General features: G+C 46.6%; 1 protein-coding gene across 1 annotated transcript in view; it reads right to left on the bottom strand.

Moving 5' to 3' along the window:
- ADAMTS17 (ADAM metallopeptidase with thrombospondin type 1 motif 17) overlaps positions 1 to 25,595 on the bottom strand; it is a 172,061-nt gene extending 146,466 nt beyond the window's left edge. Inside the window, exons 1-4 of the mRNA XM_032194627.1 lie at positions 25,523 to 25,595; positions 24,542 to 24,903; positions 15,077 to 15,242; positions 2,045 to 2,217 (exon numbers count right to left, since the gene is read on the bottom strand). Of these exons, the coding sequence (XP_032050518.1) occupies positions 2,045 to 2,217; positions 15,077 to 15,242; positions 24,542 to 24,903; positions 25,523 to 25,595 (774 nt within the window). The remainder of the gene's footprint in view (positions 1 to 2,044; positions 2,218 to 15,076; positions 15,243 to 24,541; positions 24,904 to 25,522) is intronic.
- Between the last annotated feature and the right edge of the window lie 418 nt (positions 25,596 to 26,013).

Raw genomic sequence — 26,013 nt, forward strand, 5'->3', positions numbered from 1 at the left:
CAAGCTGATGTTGCTGAGATTTTCTGCAGGACTTCTCAGCCTGGACAAACAACAGCATTCATGGCCAGCTTTTGTTTAGTGTATTCAACCCAAATGATATTTAACAGTCTGATAAAGCTACACAAGATAGAGATGTACTGATGTCTACGGTGAACGAAGAGACTGTTTGGCAAGAAGACCATCAAGACGTGACTATACACAAGTTTTAACAGATCTCACAGCCATAAATAATGGTCTGTCCCAGCCCCTGCGAATCAGACAGGCACAGTGGTAGAGCTTTACTATCACACTGACAAAATATTTCAGAGCAGATTTCAGGAGAAGCCCTGGCTTGCCAGTGCAAACAAACTGTATCCATCGCCCCTCACAAGGTCCCAAGAATCTGACACATGGCCAAAACTCAGCCCTGGCACATGTTACATTCATAAACGTGCATCAGGTTGGATTAAAAAGTGACTTGAGTAGCAGAGTTGTTCAGAGCCGAACTTGTGTTCTGCTGCACTGCAAAGATGGTACGTGAATTTAAAGGTGGGGGGACCATGGCTCTGAGAAAAATAAGGCACTTGAGACCCCAGCAAACATCCTTAAATGCAAGAAAGCCAGTAGAGCCTGAAGGGATGGTCACAAGAATGGATTTGTTGAAAGAAGACATTTCCTACAAACCAATCCAAATAAAGAGAGAGACACAATGATGCCCTATTAAGGGACTATTGTCACAGCATGCTAGATGGCAAAATAAAAGGTAGAAGAAGGGACAGAGGGAAGCACCTCGTTAAAGGAAAAGACTAGTTAAAATACCTACTTAATCAGCAAAATACTTCACTACAGGAGGGCTCCTTCACACCAGCACTTGGTAAAGGAATACAAGACCTCTTATAAAGCTCCGTTGTCCCATTGCTGGGTTATGCACTGAACATCTGCCACTCAGGTCTTCACTGGGAAGCATGACCAGTCAATTACTGTTAATTACTGGTTTTTTTTTCCCAATCCAATTTGCTGCTCATGAGCAAAAACAGAGCTGTCCTCAGGAGAATGAACCGTTCCTGGAAGTTACACAGAAACACAAGCTTCCTTCAAGACCTCCTTGAGCAAGTGCCTCTGGAAGGACCCCTGCTGACTCCAAGCAGAGTTTTCAGTGTCCACATCCAGTTGAGCCATTGTCTTTTTATTTCCTCTGCCAACAACCGAGTGAGCACCCATTGTGCTCCCTTATCAACTGAGGCTGAATACTACTAGACAGCTAACAAATTAACAAGCACACTTCAGATGAGCTCACAGCTTCACAAGGCTCTCCCCACTCCTGGCAGACTCCCTGCAGAATTTATAGAATGCTTCCAAAGCTCCCCTGGCTATTCACAGGTATGAGCAGCACCACTCCACACAGCACAAGAGGTCTAGGGGTAGAGAACAGCATCATCTGAAATTCCTATCAGCTGGCAGTGATGAGTTTGACAGGCTTTCTACAGCAAGGGAAGCAGACATTTTCATTATATGCAAATCAGAAATAAGAAGTGTTCCTAACTGACAAAGCCAGGCTTTGTGCTATAACAATTTAATTGCCTCCTATGACAATAACCCACAGGGAAATGTATTCTTAAAAAACAAATAAAAATAAAAATAAAAAATAAAAATAAAAAATAAAAACAAACAAAAATGAAAACAAGAAACACTATGTCAGATGAGACCACTTATCCACTCTTGAAACCTCTCTTCCAAGGTAAAGCACAGCAGTACAGAAAACACGGTAGAAAACGCTACTCCCGAACAACTCCAAAATGCTACCCAACTGAAAAATTGCAATGTTACTTTCAAAATAGCTGTGTGGGTTTTTTTTCTTTATAATTGTGACTGTGTTAGGCAAATACAGTGAATCACATAGATGGGGGAGAAGAGGCCCATTACACAAGAAAAACAAAATCTTTCCTCATACCTCAAGGCCAAAACAGTTACCCAGTTCAGCTGTCAAGGCAGCCAGCTTTTATCTACCCTTAGCTATGAACTGCTTACTCCTGCTGCTTCTTTTGAGAGTGAAGTAAATACTCACCATATTCATAACTGTGAGGATGAATCTTTGGGCAGCCTCTGCACCATGGTATTGGACCATATCAGCATCTGCCACCACCAGTGTTTCTACTGTGTACTCGTTGGTAAGCCGAATAGCATTTCTTCTCTCCCTCCAGTCACTGGTTGATTTCATCTTCTTTTGCCTCTTCTTTTCTAAAAGTCAAAATATTTATTAGGGCACCTTGTAGCTGGCAGATCATAGTAAAACATTTATATTCTTTTTATCACATATGCTTGTGCAAATTCAGGCTGCAACGACTTCTCATTAAAATGTTCTTTGATGAAGAAGCAACTTAGAGGTTCCACTGCAAGTATGGAATGGAAATCCTGCTTGTGAGAAAAGCAACATTCCACTACAATGGAACAAGCTGCAATTCAGGACAAAAATTGGGAAAAATTTTAGGACAAGAGACTGTGTTGTGGGATGCAACACATACTAGACTCTGTAGGTTCTTGTTAGCCAAGGAAGTTGTAAGATATTCCTGGAGTCAGTATTTCAATCAGTTTCATTTTAACTTGCTACCAAGCATTACTATAGCAATTTAAAAGAACACAAAATACCAAACAGATAGAGTCTTAATCACTTAAAAATTTTAAATTAAGTCAGATTGTTTTGGAACATGCATTACTGGCCAACTGCAGAAGTCTCTGGATAAAACCCAGAAGTGCAGAAGGTCAGGCTAGATAAGACCTTCTCAAGCTTTCTTTGCTCATTTATTGCTATTGGCATGAGCACACACACCAGCAGCTGCAGTCACTGGCCACCTACGTGCAGAGCGCTCACACGCCTCTCTATTGTGGTATGTACACCAAAAGCAGGGAACCCCTAGACCAGCTGATCCTTCATGGTCGTAAGTTATTGGAACCTGTAAAAGTGACCCATGCTACAGACTGCAAAGTAAAGAAGTAGTAAACTACTGCTAACACAAAAATTAAACCACGGAAGTTAAACTTTGCTTCCTCCAAACCGAGAAGCTAATGCATTACTATTTGTCCCCTTCTAAACTGGAAGGTGAAACGTGTTTCACGGCTCAAAGGCAGATGTGCAAAGCAGCTGAGGCATGAACAAAGGAGAAATTAAGTTCAGATCTGAAACTGAATCTACTTGCTTTATTTCAATCACAAGAAATGTATTCATGTTTTCAATTGTAAAATGAAAGAAAAGCAAATGAAGTCATTAAGACAAATGTATTTTGCAGAAAGATACGAACTGCCAAGATTCACTGAGATATCTGCTTACTGCTCAGCCTGCAATAGCCTATGGATAAGGTATTGACACCAATATCAGTGCCAATTTCTTTTAGTGAGGAAGGGAGTAGAACACACAACAGGTCCTTAAACAGCGTAGAGTGTAAAGACAACAGTCAACGGAAAAGTGACATGGGATAAAACATGCTGGATGATCAGACAGATAACTTTCATGTCCCACTACACATGCTGCTAGTTTCCCAAAGCAGTCAATCCCTTTTGATTTTTTTTTTTCTCCCCACATTCTGTTTATCAGCTCTTTACATATTTCAAGCTTGAAATTCCCTTGTGTTCCAGGCTGGTAAAGGCACTAACATCCAGGTGCACAGTTTCCCCAACTTTTTGTAATCACAGTGACCAACTTCATCAGTTGTAAGCCCCCAAAGCCCAACTGAAAAGGGCTCTGTCTTCTTCTTATCCCATTTTCTGTCTTGTCAATGTGCACATTTGCACACATCCATCCCATCCCTGTTCTCAGTTGTCTAGCAGTCATTCCAGTATCGCTCTGTACATGCTTTTGTGCCCAAGGCATCAACTGTCAACACTTGGTATATATTTTAAAATAAGAAAACAACCATGAAATTTGATTTGAATCTTTTCAAAAAGGGTTTGGAAATATCCCCCTGGGTCTGACAAGACAGACGGGAGCCCCTTGACAAGCAAAAAAACAAAATCCTGGGGTGCTCATAAATAATGGGAGCTACATGCTAGAAGCAAAGTAGAAAATTACCAAGTTTCAAGGCTTCTTTTCACATGGTCTTCAGGACAGCTACAGAAAAGGGTGTAATCGTGACAATCTGCCTCAGAATAGGGGATGCATATGTTTCTAGGTGCTAGAGAAAAGCAAGAAGATAAAATGGAGCAACTATAGCAGAAAGGACAGATGAGCACACCTTTGGTTTGCCAACTATGAAATGGAGATGATTTCACCTAATTTCTGTGAAATAGCTCTCACGTTTGTTTCTCAGTTCATTTTGTTCCATTCCATTCAGCCACTCACTCTGCAAAGCCACACATCTTCAGCTGCAGGACTATCAAGGTTATCATTTAAATATCAGGAGAGAAGTCAGAGAAGATTATTCCAGTGTGAACACTGATCTTTTGGGTCTTGCTGCTGGCAATCAAAACCTTCTCGGAAGCAGCAGCAATCCTCCAGCAAATTATTGCATTGGTAACTCCCTGATAAATTCAAGGTTTTCAGCTGGTATAAACCTCTTAGGGGGGTCTAAGCCTCAACTCAAGTAAGTCTGGGCCTGGCATTGAAAAAGCTGTGAAAAATCCCTAAGTGGAGGAAAGTAAATTCAGAGCACTTAGGATTCCACTTCAAAAATCTCTTCTTGGTGGAAAAGAAGCCACTGTTGTCAAAGAAGGAAGCCACTATGCCAGACTGTAGCTTGCATTTGCCATGCAACTGCCTGGCACGGTCCTGCCTCGCGAGGCAGGTGAAAGAATTGGCAAGGCCTTGCCCGTTCCACTCAGCACCTCTTTGGAGCAGGCAGCTGTACAGAACTCCAAAAGGTGTGATTTCTGGAGAGCAGCAGCAAAGGGACCCCTGACAAATTTCTGGGTAGTCTTGCTTCACACAAAGCCTCTGGACCGAACCCTCCGTGAGTTTTATTTGAATTTGTGGATTGGCTGCTTTCCACTGGGTGGCAGGGACTAGAAACCATGTGTGGAAAACTCCCACCCCACAGGCTCACCTAGAAACACAGCCAAAGTGACCTAACATTGAGAATCTGAGCTCTCGCCCTCATCTGCTTTCTAACAATCTCCAACTGCAAGCTTACCAAGTGCCTAAAACAGGTGATGTGTAATGGTCCCAAGGGAGCCAACAGAGAGCTCAGGTGGTCACTGCTCAAGAGGTAAGGCAAAGCAAAGCAAACTGCTTGAATGGAAGTCCCCTCTTTGTTTCCTTTCTTTTTTCTTTCCCTTCTTAGGTTTGCAGATCCTCTCTAGGTACCTTTTCTTTAGCCTTTTTGTCCTTTCTGCACTTGCAGAGGGCTGCTTTCAGAGCAGTCCCTATTTGCATCTTCCTGCCTCCCACATATGCAAACAATTTTCCAGCCTAATCAGGCACATGGAGAAAACACAAAACTCCTCATTTGCATGGATGAACAACAACAAACAGAACAAAAGAAATACGCGTATTCTGTATCAGAGACAATTCATGAAGAGGAGCCAAAGATCAGAAACCAATACTAAAAATAAATCACTAAATGCATCTGCAACTCATACCTGAGCTAAATCAGCTTTATGGAAGTACCAAAAATAAAAAATAAAAATCTCTAGAGCCTCACTTCAGAAACAAATCAGCACAGAGAAGTCTCATTCCTACCCTATGTGATTTATGGACTATGGGCAGAGAAACCCTCCATGAGTACATGAAACCCCAAACTAAAATAAACATCAGCCATTAAAACAAGGATTAAATGCTTGGTGGATTCTTTATTTGAACAAACTGATGTTACAAATTTTGTGGTGCAGATGTTAAGTGTTAGTGTGAAGGCATGAGAGGCCATAAAACATGGGCAGGAGGCTGTCAGAGGAGTTTACATAGCGGGGAGCATACATAACCAAATTGCACACTATTTTAGGAGTCAGGTGTTCCCCGCTTAAGAGGTCAGAAATACATGTGAAATATGAGCTGAAACAGGCAATCTACAGCACAGCACGTATATGCTGTGGGTGACTAGGCACAAGGGACATTACTCTTTTGCCAGTTACTTTGACAGTGTGTTACACAGCCTATCTGGCCCAAAATCCCACAAAATGCAGGGCTGTTACATGATGGCAGAAGAGCAGTACAGCACTGGATCCTCAACATAAAGTGCACCTAATGCTGCAGAAGCTCAATAGCTGGCTTTCGTTACAGGCTCTTACCTTTCCATGGCTAGCTGTAGGCAGAGCAACATGATCCTATCACCTTCTGCAGTCCAACAGTCTTCAAAATCTCCCTCAGAATGGCAAAAAATATTACATATATAGCACAACAGAGCTATTCTGAAGCCTCAGTAGAAAACTCCTTATGTTCGAGTGCTTTTTATGGCAACCCAACAGATGTATAATTCCAAAGCAACCGCCCCAAATGACCTTTTCCTATTACACACCGAAAGCCCTGTCTAGCACTGTCTGGTTCTTGGCATGTTCCTGCTGTAACTGCAGAGTCCCTTCCTGCTCCTCCTACCTCCCTTCCAACAGTATTTCCCAGATTCATCTCAAGACCGACCTTCATTCCTAGCCCTCAAACTTTATTTCTCCCTAATCTTCCCCTTTGTAATTTTAGCTACCTCACTCTAGTTAAACCTACAGAAAGTTTCTGGATGCAGTTCAACGACAGCCACAAATACAAGCCAAACTGCAGAATTCTTTGTACAAGGCCAGACTTCTCCCTAAAAGCCCTTTTCTATTGCTGCCTTAAAAATCCTCTCCACCTCTTCCTCAGGCAGCCCTCTGCTAGCTCCCTCCACTGATGACCCTTGTAACATCTCTATGTCCTCACCTGGAGGGCTAGCTCTGTTTTCCTCTATGCTGTTACTTCAGTAACATAAAAAGGAGAGAGCTCTTTGTCCCACCTGGCCACATTGACTGTCCCTATGCCTCAGGAGCTTCTAGAGAATCCTCTTCTGGTACTCACATCAGGCATGTTTTATTACTTTCATGTAAAAACAAAAATCACCACCTGTCTGGAGCAAAAGAGAGACTGAGCGTCACTGTACACAAACCAAGGCTAGAAATTACAGGAAGTTCTTGCTAAGGTATATACTAACCATAACTCAGTCTGAAGAAGAACAAGTTTGCTGTATTATCACAGGGACAGGACACCACAAAGTTCCTCTGGGACCACTAGTAAAATACAAGCTCCTCTCAAAAGGCTATCAATTCTGTGTTTAAAAGATTAGCGTACTGCACGTACACCTCTTGGACACTGCTATTCAATCTAGACACTGCACTGATTTCAAATAACTTTTCAGATGTATCACAACGACTTGATTTCATTTAAAGTCAAAAACGAAATGTATAAAATTGAACAAGAAGCAAGTGAAACAAGAAGTGGAAGTTATCAGTGGCACTTACATCCCAGGAGAAGAGCAAAACCAAAATCTGAAGAAAATATAAGCAGGCTTCCTTCTTACTTTGAATTAAGATCAGGATGGGGGGGTGAAATACAGACACGAATGTTTATTAGTTAAAGACACACCAACAGAAACATGCTAAAGATAAAAAAAATGAATCTATTCCTCACATTTGGATCTGACAGCAGAGCTGCTTTTGAACCCTTTACTGAACAGCTTCTTCAGAAGACGAACAGCACAGCATCACCACAGGGGATGCCCAAAAGCTGTAACACTCAATGCCCTGGTTTGCTCAGCTTGGGGATCAAGCTGCTCATGGTTAGAAGTAAGACAAATTTGAAGAGCATCAGAGCACTGAGGCTTCCAGCATGGCAAAACATTTGCTGCAGAAGTCAGCCCAACAAAAGATATGCGCTAACCCAGCCTACGCTAAAGGAGCAACCTCAGATCACAGGAGAGCTCAGAGCTGCGAGACCACCATGGGCTTCCCAGCCCATGAGGGGGTCAATTCAAAACTCATAGCACCACCACAAACATTCCTCCACTGGCTCCTGGGGGCTCTGTGCATTGGTTACCTTGCAGCTGCAGTTTTCATCCATACAACAACAGAGAGGTTCTTTTCAAAACTGATCTCCTGAAGGGAAAAAAAAAAAAAAAAAAAAAAAAAAGAAATCACACTTCAGCTGCAAGGGCCAAGCTCCACACAGTTGCTTCCTTGACAGCCCTGTACTACAGCACAGGACAGCCCTATGACCTCCACCAGCTCACTGGATCAATTTGTCAGCAGGGTTTCTGAGATTGCCACCTCCTCAACTACATGCACTCATCTCCTTTTAAAAGCACACCCTCACTGTAGGCTTTCCACTCAACTAGACACAAGGACTCACTCATGTCAGACAGAAGATAATTTACTGTTACACAAAGCAGGCACAATGAGCACTGTCTCATCCTAGGACCATTGAAGTGGGAATGGAAATACCTGCTCTGTCACTCCCTCTTAGCCTCTGTGCCTTGGTTTCTCTTCCTATTTGATCTGCTGTGTTACTAGTTGTAAATTCTCTGAAGCAGAACTGATTTCCTTTGCTTGTGACTGACACAAAGGTCCCAACTTGCCTGGGGCCATGGGGAAGATCCTGTAACACAAATACAATTAAGATCCAAGTGACAAGGAGTGATGTATGTAGGACTGAACTCAGAGTCCTCAGTTCTGATCACTTAAACGTAGCAGATCTGAGACCAATCATAACGCACAATCCTAATCCATTCCAGGGCTTTAGAGACTACGAAACACTTGGCTGCAGCTTTGCTGTGAAAAATGGCATCGTTGGCCTCCAGGTTTATTTTGTTTTAATGAGTCTTTAGCAAACGTGCTTGGTTTGCAAAGAATGTTTTCACAACTTCCAGCCATACCAGCCCATCCTGAGCTCTGGCAGCCAATGCCAACCACTTCTGCTGAGGTTGGAAGAACCCACGGAGACTTTACCAAACCAGGAGTTCCCCACTTACAGTCTGGCCTCACCACTACACCTACACCTTCAGAGAGGTAGCACAGACCTCCTTGGAAGCCAGGCAATTTGTTTCTGGTGATTTGCAAAATCCAGTAAAGAATTCACTTCATCTCCCATAACTGTGTTGGTTCCGTGGGTCAAACTGAGGTAAAAAAAGTGCAGTAGTTATTTCTAATCCATTATGTATACATGTATGTCAAACTACACAGGGAGCAGATCACAGAAAGAAACCACCAGTTTATGGAGCAACTTCTCAGAGCCAAAGCCTTACAGTACCACTGCCAGCTCTGTTACTAGGCCTAATCTGTAAATTAAGAAACTGTTTAAGAATTAGAGGTCCCAGCAACCTTAAACTTTCAGTGCCTTCAGTCATGGATGCTCAGAGTGGGACGTATATGGATGATGATTCATGAACTACCCCAAGGAAGCTTAGAGCTTTTGAACAGGGACAAAACCTGCCAAAAGTGTTCCCATCTTGGCCATACAAACACGTAGGTGCTCAACACATGGCAGTTTTCACACTGAAGATCCCAAGTGATCTGCTAAAGGTCACAAGTCAAACACTAGGAAGCAAAGCCAGGAGAATCCCAACTCCCAACTCACGGCTCTAAACCTGAGCTATGATTTATGACAATATGGAAAAAATGAAGACAGCTAAAAGGTAAGTAATGTATCTTAGTCTGCCTGGAGCCACCTGTCCGCCTTCCTAGCCAGAATGACCACTGGAATAGCCATGAACATCCCGAGAGAAGGACGGTGGACACCAGACACTAGCTCATTAGCACCTGTCAGTTCAGATTTCATTAAGTTCCAGTGGAAACGAGCATTAACTTTTATCAAGAACCAAGTGAAGGAGCAGTACAGTTCTACTGTCTGCAGCTGCTCTGGAATGGGAAGAAATCCACAAACTACAAATATTTGCATGTCTCTTTTTTTTGATGTCTTTTTTGCACCTTGGCAGTAGAGAAAGAAGACACTGAAGTCCCTCCTGCTCCGTATTACCCGTGCTGCCCTCATGCTCAGGGCTTCATCCAGAACAAACCAGCAATAAAACTTTGCTCGCCACATGTGATGGAAAAGGACACTTCAGAATGGCAGGCTGCTCCAAAGGGCTGCTGTTTGTCAGCCATAAGGAAACAATCACGCTTGCAGGGAAAATCCAGACTCTCTGTTTGGAAGACCAGGGACCTGGAGAAACCACAGGATTTATCCACACAAAACATACTCCCATGGGTAAAGTGCTGAAAGACCTAATTTCTGATACAGGGAATACTTCCATACTTGCAAACACTTAATCACATTACATCTTCTACATAGCCCATGCTGAAATCCTTGCTTTAATTCTCCAACAGATGCTTCCTAATATGGACTAATACAGGTTGCATTACATCTCTCTATTTTTAGTGCACATGCTTTTTGGCCATAACAGCTGCTGTTTCAGGCCAAGTCAAACCTGCAGAGAAAACACATCTAAGAGACAATGATTAAAGATGGGGAAATGCAACATAGCAGGAACATGTGTTTGGGATTTATACCTGTTCAGGGAAAGCGTTCCCTACATTTGATACCTGCATACTAGCACTTATTTAAATTATTACCAGCTTTGATCAATTGTTAAAACAGGTGGCAAACTAACTAGACAAAGAAGCCATGCATTGCTATTTTGTGAATTAAAATGTTGACCCTCTTGTGTTTTTTTCCCTCTTACTTCTGTCCACGCAGCACATTTGCATTAAGTGAAAACTGTTTCATTCAAGATGACAAGGGGGGGTTTAAAACAAGCTTGCATTGAAGAGTAATTTATGAGGCCTGCATCATAAACATGAAATAACAACCTTCCCTCCAAAGACAAGCTGCTCACTCCCATACTTGTGGGCTGCATTTTATATCAAATCCCTTCTATGCAAGGGGACTTTAATACATCACTGGAGACCTCTGGAAAAGTTACAACAGAACTTACTTTTCCCAAAGAAACAGAAAATTTTATGACATGGTTAGCAGAGAATCCTAAGCTTTCACAACATGGTTTGACTCTGTCTTTAACGCTGGTATTTTCTCTCAGAAAGAAAAGTTAGGGAAAAAATAACAGAAAACTTTTCCCATCTTAAGACTTTGATGGCACAGGAAACGTGCAAAATATATGACCAGATTGGAAGAGGTTGCGAGTTTCCCTCACAAGCTGCCTGGACAGGGTCCTGGGCAACCTGCATCAGGTGCAGGCTTGGGTAGGGGTTTGGAGCAGATGGACCCAGAGGTGCCTCCCAACCTCAACCATTCTGGGATCCTGAGATATCAGTGAATGTTAAACTACCCTTGTTCCATCAGTTACCACAGCCATATCCATTTATTGCAGCTGAGGTGGTGGATATCGTTGCGTGGAAACAACTTTATTGTTTATCCTGTATGGTTGCAGAGAGACAAGGCAATGCAAAAAGCCCTATCTCAGGTATTTCCCAGCCCCAACTCTAAGTTTTAGGGGGGGTTAACAAAGGAGATTGTACAGTTTCCCACTAGTCCTCTCCCTGGTCTACCGATTCCTTCACTGCCAAGGACTCTTTCTATGACATCCGAGTTTAGGGGGAAGGGCAGATGCTGCTGAAAGACAAAAATGCCCTGCAGCTACTTCTGGGCCCCAGGAATAAGTTGAGAACTTTACGCATGGAGGTCCAGGCCGAGCCTGAGGGCACGGCAACAATCATGTACGATGCATTAAAACAGTGACCTCCTTCTCTCCTCGCTTGGCTCACCTGTAGAGAAATCCTTATCTATAGGTATTAAAACCCACAGACAAAACTCTGTGACTCCATCCTCTCTCCAGAAAGACCCCCTACTACAAGACCTCAAGACCTTTGACAAAAATGTTGCCAAGCTTGTTCTTTAAAATCAGAACAGTGTGACAACAGATTTGTACCCCAGATTCGGCCCACGTTCTAGAGATGAGAACCAAAGAGATGTTTCACATCGCTGGTGTGAAGCTATTTCCCATGTTTTTAATGACGCCGTGCTTCAGAGCAAATGAAACCCAACCTTCCCTTCCTTCCCCCTCACAGCACATGCACCTGGAAACCTTTTAATGGGTTTTCTGTTTGCCTCACAGGGGCTCATGTTCGTGCCTGAGCAGAAACGTGCATTGTGACTTGAACTCTTTCTCCTGCTGGATGACAGGTGATAAAAATCCTACAGATACACGTATCATATGACTAACAATAGCACCTGGCCCGTGATGACTAGATCCGTCCTTTGCCGCTGGAGCACTTCAGAATTTAAACAAAGGAATTAAAATATCAGTCCTGAACCAACAGACCTGGGATGTTTTAACCCTTTCATAGGCACTTTCAGCTTCAGATCTCAAAGATCCACTCACGTAAAACCTTAAGTGCTTTCCCACTCCTGCCTGCAGCCAGATTAATCCTCCCGTACAGATTATTCCAGGAGACGTTTGGCTCCCACAAAGCTCTCCCACAGCTCTAAAAATTTCTGCTGCTGTAGGACATTAAACTACTTAAGCTAAAGGAGTTGTTTTAGAGATTTTAACAACCACTTATCAAAACAGACTGCTAGCACTACATGGCCCCAAAGAACTGTTCAGTTCAGCTTCCCTCTCCCAGGGCTGGGATCTACAAGGAAAGCACCACAAGGAGAATGCTGCTGGAAAGCTGTGCTCTGCATCCACCCAGCAGTGCTGGCACATGGCACTACCTGATTAAGCTCATTTTGCTTTCTTAAACTGCTTTCCTCCCCCTGCCCCTACAAATACTCATACAAGTCACTGTACACCAGGCATCTTTAATATATATATATTTTTTTTTTTTTTTAAGTCAACTAAGCTCAGATATCACAGGGCACTGCTGACACTAAGTTTGCCACTGAACTCCGCTAGCTATTTAAATTCCTGGGACACGATCAATACCTCATATTTAAAGAGCAGCTTCTGATGCTTTGCATTTTGTTTGAATCGCAAATAAGCCAGCATCATGTCACATACTGCAGAATGGCAAAATTTCAAAAAGAAAAACTTCCAAGGTGATTCTCATCTGTTTTGAAAAATCAAGGAAAAACACCTAAGGACTGGAAAATGAATGTGGCAACTCTGTGGCTTTTTTTTTTTCTGTTGTATTTGCACAGACATTATGATCTTCAATAATAAAGGATGTGCATCTAAAATGTCTAGGACATGAATACTTCCTATGTATTTCCAACTTCCATTCTTTTCTGACAAGTTTGAGCCTGGGTGAGCCAAATTACAAGCCAGTGAGAGAAGGGTTCTCTAGTACAAATCTAATCAGTCCTTCGCTCTGCTGATGTTGCAGAGTACCACAGTAGAGTCACCTTTTTCCAGGAAAAACTCTGTAAGTAAGCCCCTGGGCCACCATTTCCACACAATTTCATTGGGAATAGACCTTTTGTGTGTCAGAAAGGATTAATTTTTTTTTGTTTCGAAATGCCTTGTGCACAAAAGTTAATCCAAACCAGACAGGAGTCAATTAGGTCGTTAACGTGCTAAGCCTATTAACAGCCATGACTTACATTTCTTTCCCACAACAATGAAAAACATTCAGGAGTCTGCCTTTAAGTGGCAAAGCCCATGAGCAATTTCATTATTTTATGACACAGCTACTTGAAGCAGTGGCTGTTTGCACAAGCAAGCAGTACTCCCCACTGGGCTGCAGCCGGGTGCTTTGTTCCCCTTCTAGCACAGCCAGCCCGTGGGCAAGGCAAAGAACCAGCACCCAGGGCAGCCAAACTCTGTTCCCAGCTCTTTTGCAAACTCCTGCGTGCGTGTTTGTAAACCACACGGTTCCAGATTTTCTGATTTTCCTCACCTAACTGCTGAGGGAAGGACTAAAGCCATCTTGGTCTCACACAAGAACCAGAGAAGCACATGCTGTCCCCAACTCCATCCTAGTTTAGCCCCTCAATCAGCATCAAATAGGAAAAAATCCAGTCACAGAGCTAGACCCTTAGCTTCAAGAAAGCTTTGCATCAGGCTATCAATTTCCCTCTGCCTCAGATCCACACTCACTACATGGACCTTGCCACCTCCTCGGCATGAGCTGAGCTACAGCAGTACTGTGTGCAGGTTCGTGCATGTGCACATGTGCTCTGAGCCCAACAAACATGATGAAATTCAACCACTTTGCTTCCAGAAGAGAGTTTTAGTTCCTCAGTCCACGACATATCTGCTGACCTACCAAAAGTTCAGCTCCACACGAGAAAATAAAGGCCCTGCCCACAGGACTTACCGACAAGCAACACCAGCTAGAAGGCAACCTTGTGAATGAGCAGGCACAGGTCATCTCTGGAGGTACACAGGCTTGGTTAAATACAAAAACTTAAAGTATACACGCAAACTTTCTTCTGCTCATGGCTGCCTATTCCAGCCAGTTCCTTCAGACCTCCACTTTGACCACTTTTGCCAAGAAAGAAGCCTTTTGTGCTGCCATTTCCCTGTAGGTCTACAAACAGGGGTTGTTCTTGATCACTCTGTTCCCAAGTACAGTTCCCATACTTGTGAATCTCAGTCCTGTACCCGTTACACTTGCTATTTCTGCTTCCCATTTTGTCCCTTTAACAGCCACGTAAAGGATAGCGTAGGCATCTTCACCTGCTGCCTCTGTATGGTATCCAGCCCATCCAGTACAAGACAGAACCTGAAATATTGGTGGGGCAATAGGGCAACAGAGGAATAAATAAAGAAAAAAAAAAAGAAAAAACAGAATATAAAGGCACCCTGAAACCTGAAGAAGAGATTTGGCAGAGTTCCTAATAAATACCCCCTGTATGCAACCCACTCAGATGGATTTCCAGAAAAGATAAAACTCATTTGCTCCAAATGAGACAGGAGCACCTCTTGCAATTGACCTCAGTTTCAAAACTTGGGTCTTTGCTAAAAAATGGTGTGAATAGCTTCCTGAGCAGCAATCACGTTGCATGGTTAAAGCAGAAGTCAAAGTTTATCTCCTCCCAAATTGAAGGTTATAGCACGTGTCCTAACTATTTCTGTCCTTGTGATGTGGCTCTTTCTGCCTGAAGTAGCAGAAGAATTCATTAGCACATGCCATTTTTCACCACCTCCAGCTGCCCAAACACTTGAATTACAAAACACAGACATATCTGGCAGGACCACAGTCACAATTACAACTGCATACTCATGGCTGTTCTCTTGAGCCACTTCAAGCTCACCTGCTACAACCTTGCAGTGCTCATCAGGAATGTGCGACTTCATGGGATGGCTTGGTTTTGTGGAGCGCCTATGTCTGATGAAGTGTTCTTTTCCACTAAATGAGGTCTCTGATGTATTCACTGGTTGTATTAACATTTGCTCTGATCCAATTTGAATATAGCCAACCTGTCCACAAAAGAAAAAAAAAAGGAAAAAAAGGGTATCAGACAGTTTGGTATCCTTACCATTTTATCAACCCAGTCTTAAGCTAGACCATTTCCCTGCAATCATTATCTACAGTGTGAGGAAGAGTGATTATGGTCATGTTCAATCTGCATAGTACAGAACAGAGATCTTCATCTGCTTCTCATTTATATATATATATTTTATTTTACAGAGCACTGTTCAAAAACATCATTATGCAAGGTGTTATACACGTCCAAAAAATAAAAATAAAGGAGGAGGGGTTCTTGTCAACGCCTTGCCTTTGAGTTCTTCCTCTCCCTGCAGCTAGAACACCGCTCTGTCTGGAGCCATAGATACGTACGCCTTACGAGATGCTCAGCTCACATGAGAACAAACAAGCCCTATTAAAGAAATGCTTTCGTAAACACCTTTCTGACAGCTAGAATTGCATTGCTATCAAATGGCATTTAGTATCTCAGCAGAACAAGGCTGCCTGCAAACAGCAGACCAGCTACACACGTCATTCCTGCAGACAACAAGCGTTGAAGTGAAGTCACAAGCATGACTTGCAGACCCACCCACATTTTTTGGTACGGGGACCAAACAGCTTTTGCTGATTGCAGTAGGGGCCATATACAATTGCTGCTCTCCCTGCAAGCCATAGGTTGAGTTTCGGGGGTCAAGCTGGGCATGGACTGTTGTACCTTCCCAGTGACAAGGTTTTTCCACCGTTCCTGGAATAAGTAACACGAGGAAGACAAAGGCCCTGTCTAAATAACAGTAGACTGCACAGGTCAGAGCACTAAACCCTGCCTTTCTTGCACCAGCTCCAGACCTTACACCAGGGCTGGCAAGAACATCTTTGGAAGGCAGCTTCTGCCCCTGGAGAGCCCTCCTCTGCCTCTAACCGATAGTTTTTAAGGGTCTTTTATGCCTTTCCCACTCCTTTTCTGGCATAGAAGGGAGAGAGTGAAAGCAAAGATATCACCTTAAAACTTAACAAAGCTTCTAGGTTCAGTAATCAACGCCGAGCTTATAGCACGCTGGAGAAAGTGAACATGTACAATGAGGGTGATTTTTTTTTTTTAAACTTCCTTTTCATTGTACTGATCCAACGTTATTTGTATGGCAATGAAAAGTCTTGAAATACAGCTCTCTGTAACGCAGTCCCTTGGAAGAACTCTCTAGGTCTGATCCAACTTCTGCTAGCAAAGGAGGGCTTCACGTGGCCTGCCAGGAGGCATCCGACTGTGCCTCTGGTACACCTGGTGGGTAAAGGGGCTTCCAGAGGGCTCCTGGAGCTTGCCTGACTCTAACACCCATCCCAAACACAGAAAGGCAGACTAGACTCCCCCCCAGCCGTCACCGAGCTCTGTGCCAGCCAGGCAGCCGTCCAAAGAAATGCTCTGCACGTACATGCAAATTCTATATATTCAACAGCTGACTGTACTAATATGATTTATAATATACATTACATACGTACTGTAAATTGTACATTTCCACACCTCCCTGCCAAATTCAGTCCTCACGTACACCCAGGAAATCCCTTTGGCCTAGTATTTCCAGCAAGAGGAATTTCTGCTGAGAGAAATGAGAGCTCTCATCTTCTGACAGCCGTACAAACCGAACAGCATTCAGGGGAAAAGCAGGATCTCTCGCAAAGGGTCACTACTTTTCAAAGAGCACTTGAAGAAATCACTGTTTCTGTTTGCCAGGGCTGCAAAGCGCGCTGATAACAATTAGTCCTGTGTCTCAAAAGAGACAAGAGAGACCTCTTCTGAGGTCCGATTACCTAAAATGTGCCAGAAGGGCTCCCATTTACGAAGAAAAACAGACTTTTTTTTCCTTGCCCCTACAGAATACACACTGATTTACAAGACCCACTCTGCCCTGGAGTTTCCAAAGGGAATTCCTCTTCACTTACATTACAGGTTGGGCTTTGTCAGACTTGTTGCACAGACAGCGAAAACTCCTGTGCCTTATTCCTCCAGCCTCCTTTACGATGCTCTCCGCTACTTCCCCTCCTCGTTCCAATCTTCCAGCTGGGAGGTAGCCCCAGCCCCCGTATTTAATATAGGTTTTAATTATTTAGAAGAAGGGTTGTAAATCTGGTGCCATGGTACTAAAAGCCACACCAGAGCTCCTGAAAACCTGCCAACCATTTTTGTTGGTGCCAAAAATATGTAAGAAGAAGTCAGTTTCATCACCACCCGACAATATCCCAACTTTTCTGGCATCAAGTGTGAAAATAATTTAAACCATTGGAAAGGACTTATGGTTCACATTTGCTTTGGAATTGTGAAACCTACGGAGGGAAAGAGCCATGCGTCTTCACCCTGGAATAGGTTAAGAAGCAATCTCAAGTTCAATCTGACAAGCCAACTAGAGTTTCAGGCAGGAAAGATTTGCAGGATTGGGCCTGTAAAGTGTTCCTTGGGAGTTACAATTCTCCCCAACCTTGCCAGTTGGGTTCTAGAGAGTCCTCAAACCTGCTGGCCCAGATGAGAAGTTTTGACCTAGTAACCCGAATCCTCTGGTCATTATTTTGCTTTTTCCATATGAAATGCATTCCTCGTATTGCCTCTGTCAACTCCAGACTACTCCAAGCACCACACGCTGTGCTAGGCTCAGCAGCAGATACCGGCCATCAACACTGCAAATGCTCCGAGTTCTTCTCTAGTCTGTGTGATCTTCACGGACTGCAAAGAGCCAGATTTGAAGATAAAGAACAACAACAGAAAGCTACGTAACTATCAGCGCTATTTTCCCATGTCTCTGGAAATCATTCCAGTTAAATGAAATGCTTTGGAGCTGCTAATCTGTGTTTGCCTGGGGTGATGCACCTCAAAAGCTGGCATACTCCCTCTCGTCCTGAGAGCACACAGGAGCAGGACCAGGCACTGCACTGGATGCTAGTGCTGCTCAGCGTCCTGGAAAACAGGCAGCGGTTGCCCAGCCCGGCCATCCCAGAGCACCTGAGACACAGGAGTCATCAGAACACAAAAATTCAGAGGGGTTTAGAAGTTCAGCTCACTCTCTCAGGGGAGACCTTATTCTCCCTCTTACTTTATTGCTCCTGCAACTCCCTGAAAGGAAGGTGTGGGGAGCTGGGGGTCAGCCTCTTCTCAGATAACTGTGATAGAACCAGAGGGAACGGCCTCAAGTTGTGCCAGGGGAGGTTCAGGTTGGAAATGAGGAGACATTTCTGCTCAGAAGGAGCAGTCAGGCGTTGGGAGGGGTTGCCCAGGGAGGTGGTGGAGTCACCGTCCCTGGGGGTGTTCAAGGAAAGATTGGACGTGGTGCTTGGGGACATGGTTTGGTGGTGACATTGGTGGTAGCGGGGTGGTTGGACCAGATGGTCTTGAAGCTCTTTTCCAACCTGAATGATTCTGTGATTCTAAATTCATCATCATCTGTATTATTAATCTAATCTGGATTTTACAGCTAGCATGACAGCACCATATAGCTGACAATCACTCAGCTTAGTTAATAGGACAGGACGGAATAATTTCAGCCTCAGAAGGCAGGCAACCAAACCAGCAAGTCAATTAAAAGGATAAGATATGCTGCCCAGTACAGCCCCAAGGACCGCAGTGCTTGACAGTGGCTGCATCCTCTCCAACCTATTCTCCTGCTACCCCTGGCTCAGCCTTCCTCTACACATCTCCCCGGTCACTGCGCCTTTTCCCAGCCTAAATAAAAGACAGCAGGGAAGGAGGCAGGTCCTCACCCCGTCCCCCCAAAATCACAACAGCAGCAAAGGGACCACTAGGGCTGGCACTCGGTGTTTTTAACCACACCGTCCTGGCTCCACTACCCCATCCCCAGTAGTGCCGGGGGAGATGCAGCAGCTTGAGGGCGAACTCAGGACAGGAACCCGAAGTCTTTGTCGGTCACACACACGCACAGCGGTCTCCGTGCCTTCCCACGTGTTAACAGCCTCCAGCAGTTACACCGTTTTTCCAGCCCTTTTGATTTTCACAACATCTTTGAAGATCCGTGCAATGCCGGATCTTTAACAGATTTTTCTTTCTCTCCTAAGTGTTCATTAGTTACAAACATATGAACACGCAGAAAAGAGAACAGTTATAACCATCTGAAAAATCCCATCCCCTTCTCAATTTCTCAAGTGTTACATGTAAATCTTAATTTAACCATTTCCTCAAAGTTAACATGAAGTCAATACCTAAAATGAAGGAAAAAAACCTACACAGATTGGATTTAATAAACTTCATGTGGCTTTTAGACCTGTCCTTCTCAGCTATGCCTCAGCTTTAAGTCAATTATTATTTACAAGTGCAAATCAAGCGAATTTAAAACAAAAGCTTTAAGCCAGGCCTTGCTCCAGCATCATTTCAGCTGGACATACCCGCAAGTATCTGCCTGCACCTCCACCTCGACCTGCCCCTGCCTCTGAGACTACTGAGTGAGGAAACTCCCTTTTGTTCACTGTGGAGGGAGAAAGAAAATCCCAGCACAAAGAAACCCAGCACAGCAATTTTGAGAGGTTTAACTTCATGGCTTATGGACCAGATATGGATGAATGCCAAGCAGCTCGTCTCCTGGACGAGAGGATTTGACAGAGCTGAAGGTTTCCTGAGGGGAAATCGTATCTTCTTATAATCCTAGCATGCCTGCACTGCCCTTGCTTTCCATCCCAGCAGAGGCTCTTGCAGTCACCTGAAGGGCAGCACTGCCCTGTTGCACACACGAAGCACCTGCTACCACTGGACAGGGATTGGGTTCACTGAGCTTCAGACATCTGCCTTAAACCAGGCATCATCTCCCCAGCAGTCAGTGAAGAAAGGCAAACACATCCAAAGGGACAATTCACCAACCTAGGCTAGCTAAGAAACAGGACAAAGCATCAGGGAGGCACTTACTTGAAGCACCCATCTTCTTCCAGCTAACTGGCAAATGCACGTTTTGCATTTAACCCTGTTTAGTACCCAAACGACCATCACGACCCTATGATAACCATTTCGCCTCATCACCTCCAGAATCTCTGCCCAACCTTCCTGAAAAAAGGGAACAGCTGGCTGACACAGCAAGGTCCAGAGGGACGCTCTGTCAGCTCTCTTTGCCCACACTTCCCAAACTTACCAACAGCTACACCCTCAGGAAGTCTGCGGATGGTGCCAAACTGGGAGGTGCAGGGGATGCAAATGAAGAGTCACTGTTCAGAAATATCTCAAGAGGTTGGAAATTTGTCCACTGGGAGCTGCATGAGGTTTGCCAAAGGTCACCATACACGCTTGGAAGTAAATAACTCCTTTTCTTCTCGGTGTTGATCAGACAAGACTACACAAGGCTCCTAGAGATGAACCTGAAGTCTGTTTAAATCAAAACCTAACGCTCATTTGGATGTACCCATCGCCCTCTGAAAACTTTAACTTTTTCAAAACTTTAGGTATAACACAAGAATAGCCTACACCAGCTGCAATGCACTGACACCGCAGTCCAACAGACTGCACATCAGCATGTCCAAATGACTCTAGCAAGAAGTATAAAAAAAAATAAAAAATGAAATACATCAAAGTCTTTGGGAATCCCACATTTTGGAGGCAGCATGAAGCAGCACCGTGCAGCTGGGGAAGAAGCCTCCCCAGAGGCCAAATGACCCTGCCTGTTTCCTCTCTCTTGGTCCACAAGACAAGTCAAGTCACAGCAGGACTCAAAGAAAGCACCACTGCAGTCACAGCACAAGTAGATCGTGCTGAAAGGGCCTCCTCTGCTCTGCTCCCTGCACTTCAGTCAAAGAAGTGCTGCAAAACGTAACGCTGCCCTGCCAAACTTTGCTAGAGAGGGTAAGGGCAGCACACAGACAGCAACACGCAAAACATCACTGAAATTTCACCTGAAAGCAGTTCTGCGAAGTCTCAAGCAAACTGGAATTTCCACACTGGGAAGAGCCATACCTCATCTACGACCTGACCTCGGATGGCTGGAAGCAGAAGCCTTAATCCCCTACACAATTCACCTCCAGACAACCCACGTCATGGCCTTACAGAGCTGGAACTTCCCAAAAAAGCGGCGATCTCCTGTGCTGCACACTGTCTTGTAGCATCGGTCAAACGAGCTGCAGAACTGTGCTCCTGCCCGTGTCCCTGCAACACCAGGAAAGGTGAGCTCAGTCCTGCGGTGTGGTCAGAAGCCAAGTGTTTACACAACTGAATTCCCCAGACAAGGTGCAGTGCTGCCAAGTTGAAGGCAGTAGCGCTTTTGGGGAACTCGGTAACTCTCATCTACGCGGCAATTCCCAGGTTGTCAAGGAGGATGGGAAAGCTGCAGTGTCCTCACAAGTGGTACTTTTAACCACGTAGACAGGACCTTAGGTAAACCATCACTAAACACATCACGGCCTGGTACAGCTACAAGCCACCCTGCTCGATGCAATTGCAAGCTGCGGCAGGAAACTACACCAGACGACAGCGGTTAACAGCAGCATCTGCAAGCAGAGTTTAAAAAACAAAACGTAACCTTCAGATGTCACGCTGGGAACCTGATAAAACCACCAGGAAGCAATTGCTCAGTCCGGTGTTGGCTCAGTTTTCATGCCACTGCATCAGGGATTTTGTTTTCCTTAGAACTCCACCTGCCTCGGTCATTGTACATCACTTTCTGTGTGATTTATGGCATGGTTGAGGAATACAATTACAACAAAGTCTGAGCCAGGTGGAGATCAGGATCCAGTATCGTTACCTCTGATCAACCAGCTTTTCTCAACGAGATGCCTCGAGCATCCGTTTCCAGCCCCATTAGCACTCCCACAGTGAATTTTTCAGGAAACATCCCACTGCAGCGCTAGCATTGCTCAAGACACGACCAACAGGATACACAGGCAGCAAGGTTTCCACAACCAAGCTCCTCCTTTTAGCCCAGCACACAAACCTTGACTGTTTTCCCACCTGTGAAGCTGTGCTGCTGCTGAGGGCAAAGCTCTATGCTTTCTGCTGCCAACAGCATCTAAGGAAGCAACTGGAAAACACAAAGAGTGCTGCAGCAATGGTTTGGGTATTGTAATTGCCAACCAGAAGACAAACAATTTGGGCTCTGAAGTCACCTGACTTCAGTTCTGCTCTAGATTCAAGGCACTCCTAGATAATCCGAGGCGAACTCTTCATTCCTCTGATCCCTGGAAGCATCTTCCCACTAAATCGCATAGCTTTCATCGCAGGTATGTGGATTTAGCGCAGCCACTGCAAAAGGCTGAGTAAACACTGTGACAGGAGGCTAAAATCTGCTGTGCTTCATGTTTACAAATAGGCTTAAGAAGCCAAAAGGTCAATTTAGCCGGAATATAGTCTACCTGGTGACGTGGGTCAACTTAGTGAACCCATTTTGATAGAATGAGGCTTATCTGAAGTTTGGGTTCAGCCTAGAGACACTCAGCTTTCTGCTCTCTATTTTTCATTCATGAAGGTGTTATAAGCCTCACTCACTCTTACGTACCATGCCTCTGCTTTGAGCCCTTTCCCCATTCCCGGTGATTATCTGAATGAAAAGTAAATGAATGGATTCCTCTAAAAGGAAAGAAGTCTCCTAACATGCAGAAACTCATCTCTCTCAACACATCTGCCCACACCACTCTCAGCACTCCCAGGACCAGACTCACAGGCAAACTGAGCAGAGCTTTACCAACACCGCCACTGACACATGTGGCAGTATTGATTTTGGTCCCCCAAAGTGCCACAAACCAGCAGCTTTGACAGAAGTCACTTTTTCGTCCCAAATTATGCCAGCTAGCTCAGTTATGTCAATTTAGTCATTGCTCAGAATTCATGACATAAACAGATCCTGCAATATTGCGGCTCATATTTGCAGAGTAATGAACAAAGGCTAACTAGTCTTGTCTCTTTTCCAACTTTTCTACTGGGAGCATCGCCAATCTTTTTCTCTCCCCCTCCTCCATTCCCTGATCTCCGGCAGTTAATACCGTGCCTACAACTACATTCTTCTTTCTTTAAAACATTCCTTCTCTGTCTTGTGTGCTTTTTAGCTCTGCTGGAGTTGGTAGCATTGGAAGCCCAGCACTTCATGAATGGGAACACCGAAACGTGCCTGGTGACAAAAGCACAGAGCTGTTAGTGACTGAAAGCTTGAAACAGGTATCGACTTAAAACTCAGCAAGCCCTCGGTGGCACACAGCTCGGTTTACAGTGCCACTCAAATCCTCAGCATCTTGAAGCCACTTTGTGGTGTGTTTTTTTTTAAACCTGAGGCACAGCGCCCTCATATGGTTCAGGAAGGAGGGCTGGAAGCCCAAAGTGCAGAGCACACGGAGTGTTTAACACGGCAAAGAGTTTAAGGTGAAATATCCCTCAACAGTCCTGCACCAAGAAGTTAGGCACGCGTCCCAGGACTACTAACCGGGAGTCACGCTTAATGCCCCAGTGACTTTCTGAAGCACTTTCAGCAATTATTACAAGCTTTCCCTTGTCTTGACCTTCTAAACCTCCACTGAGAATCACGCAGGCCGTCCCATGTAATCTCACCTCTTCTCACCAATATACTCACAGATCCCAGCCCCTGTGGGGCCACCTGAAAACACTACATAGAGAAACCCAGACACCTGGCTGGGAAACACACCCTGAAAGGGCTGGTCCTGGGCTCCCATCAGTGCCACAGGCGTCCCCACACAAGTCCCTCACGCACCAGCACCAAGTGGCAGGGGCAGGCTGAAGGAGCAGTGCCCTGCTGAGGCGCCGCTGTCCCAGGCTGTACCATGGTGTCCCCTACACCTGCTGGAAAGGGGACCAGGGCAGGCAGAGCCCACCAACCACCCAAATGGCGGGCAGCACCACCACAGGAGCACTCACCAGCCCCAGTGGCGCTCTCCAAGCCCTACAGATGAGTGCCCGCTGTGGGGGCGAGCCTTGGCCCCTCAGACACTGAGGTACAGGGGCAGCTCCCAGGGGCTGACAGAAAGCCCTCATGGGGGGGACACTGGAGACACAGCGTGGGACAGGGGGCTGAGGGGAGGTGCTGAGGGGAAATGTTGAGGAGAGGCACTGAGACGAGGTGCTGAGGGGAAGTACTGAGGTGAAATACTGAGGCAAGGTGCTGAGGGGAGGCGCTGAGGTGAGGTGCTGAAGTGAAATGCTGAGGGGAGGCACTGAGGCGCCTGCACAACCCCATAGCCTCTTTTTGCCTCCGTGGGGCATCTCCCCTAGCACGAAGCCGGGAGCTGAGCGGCACCCCCTGAGGCAGGGGACAGCGGGGAAGCTCCCCACAGCACCGTGAGCCCGAGGGGACGCGGGGGTGAGGGGGAGACACCCATCGGGGCGCGCTGCCAGTACCAGCCCGGCGCAGGTGCTGAGGGAGGCGAAGGAGTCGCTGCGGTTCAGCACGTGTCCCGTGTAGAAGCAGAGCCGCTCCTCCGACGGCCGCCGAGGGCCGGCCGCCCGCCGCCCTTCCCCGCGCCGCTGCTCCACCACGAAGTCCCGGGCGAGGAAGCGGAGGTCGCGGCGGAGCTGCAGGTAGAGCTCGCTGCCTCCGGCGGGCAGGCGAAGCAGCAGCAGAGCCTCCGCCGCCCTCCGCAGCGCCCGGCGGCGCCGGGGGCCGCCGCCGCCGCGATCCCCTCGGCCGGCGGGCGGCAGCAGGTGGATCTTCTCCAGCGCCACTCGCTCCGGGATCACCACTTCCAGCTCCGCGCCGCCAGCTGCAGGCGAGAAGGGGAGAGGGGCTCAGGAGCACGTAGCCCCCCCCCCCCCAACCCCAACCACCACCACAGGCACGACGGGGAGGACCGGGGGCTCGCAGCCTTTCCCCCAGCCGGGGCCGGTCCCGTGCCGTTTCCCCCCCGTCCCTCCCCGCGGGGCCAGCCCCGAGCTCGGGTTGCAGCTCGGCGGCTCCGTGCGCTGGAAGCTGCGAGCAGGCAGCGGAGACAATGGAGCCAGCGGTGGGGGAAAAAGGGGATTTATTGCGCTCGCCGTGCACACACGGATGAGAGAGGCAAAGCCGCGCGGGGAGGAGAGGAGCGAAGCGCAGGCTGAAGCCACTCGTTATAAAAAAAAATATATATATGAAATAAAAATAAATAAATAAATAAAGAGAGCGGAGCCGCGAGCATCGCGTTTCACCAGCCCCAATAAAAAGCTGCAGGGAGAAGGGGGGAAAAGCAGCGCGAGCCGCAGCCGAGCCCAGCCAGCAGCGTCCCCGCACGGAGCCCCGCGGCAGCGGGCGGGCAAACAGCGGAACGGGGACCACGGAGCCGCACGGAGCCGTGCCCTGCGGTCCGCACCGGCACCGCCGCCACCGCCGGGGGAGCGCAGCGCTACCTGTGGCGGCGTCCGTCCCGCCCAGCAGCAGCAGGCAGGGGAAGACGAGGGGCAGGAGGCAGCCGTCGAACATTTTCCGGCAGCGGCGGGGCGCGGAGCGGAGCCGTGTGCGCGCTGCCCGCCCTCGGCAGCAGTACGCGGCGCCGCCGGCAGCCGCGGCGTGCTGGGCGCCCGGCCACGCCCCCCGCCCGCGGCCCCGCGCCGCCATTGGTTGAGAAGTCCGATTCTCCCCGCCCACCGCTCGCTGATTGGTTGTCTGCGAAGGAGGCGGGCGCGGAGGGGGGAGGTGGCACGTGGGTGGGGGCGGCCGGCGGGGGGCGCCCTTCGCTGCCCCTCAGGGGCTGGGGCGCCATCTTGGGGCCGTTTTAGGGCTGGCCCGGGGCCATCTTAGGGCCCTCAGCAGCCCCTGAGCCAGGGGTGGGTGTTCGCTGAGGGGCACAAAGCCTCTGGCACGGCCCAGCTGGCCGCAGAGCTCTGCCACAGCACCTTTT

Source organism: Aythya fuligula, chromosome 11, assembly GCF_009819795.1.
Source record: "Aythya fuligula isolate bAytFul2 chromosome 11, bAytFul2.pri, whole genome shotgun sequence".
Lineage (NCBI taxonomy): Eukaryota > Metazoa > Chordata > Aves > Anseriformes > Anatidae > Aythya > Aythya fuligula.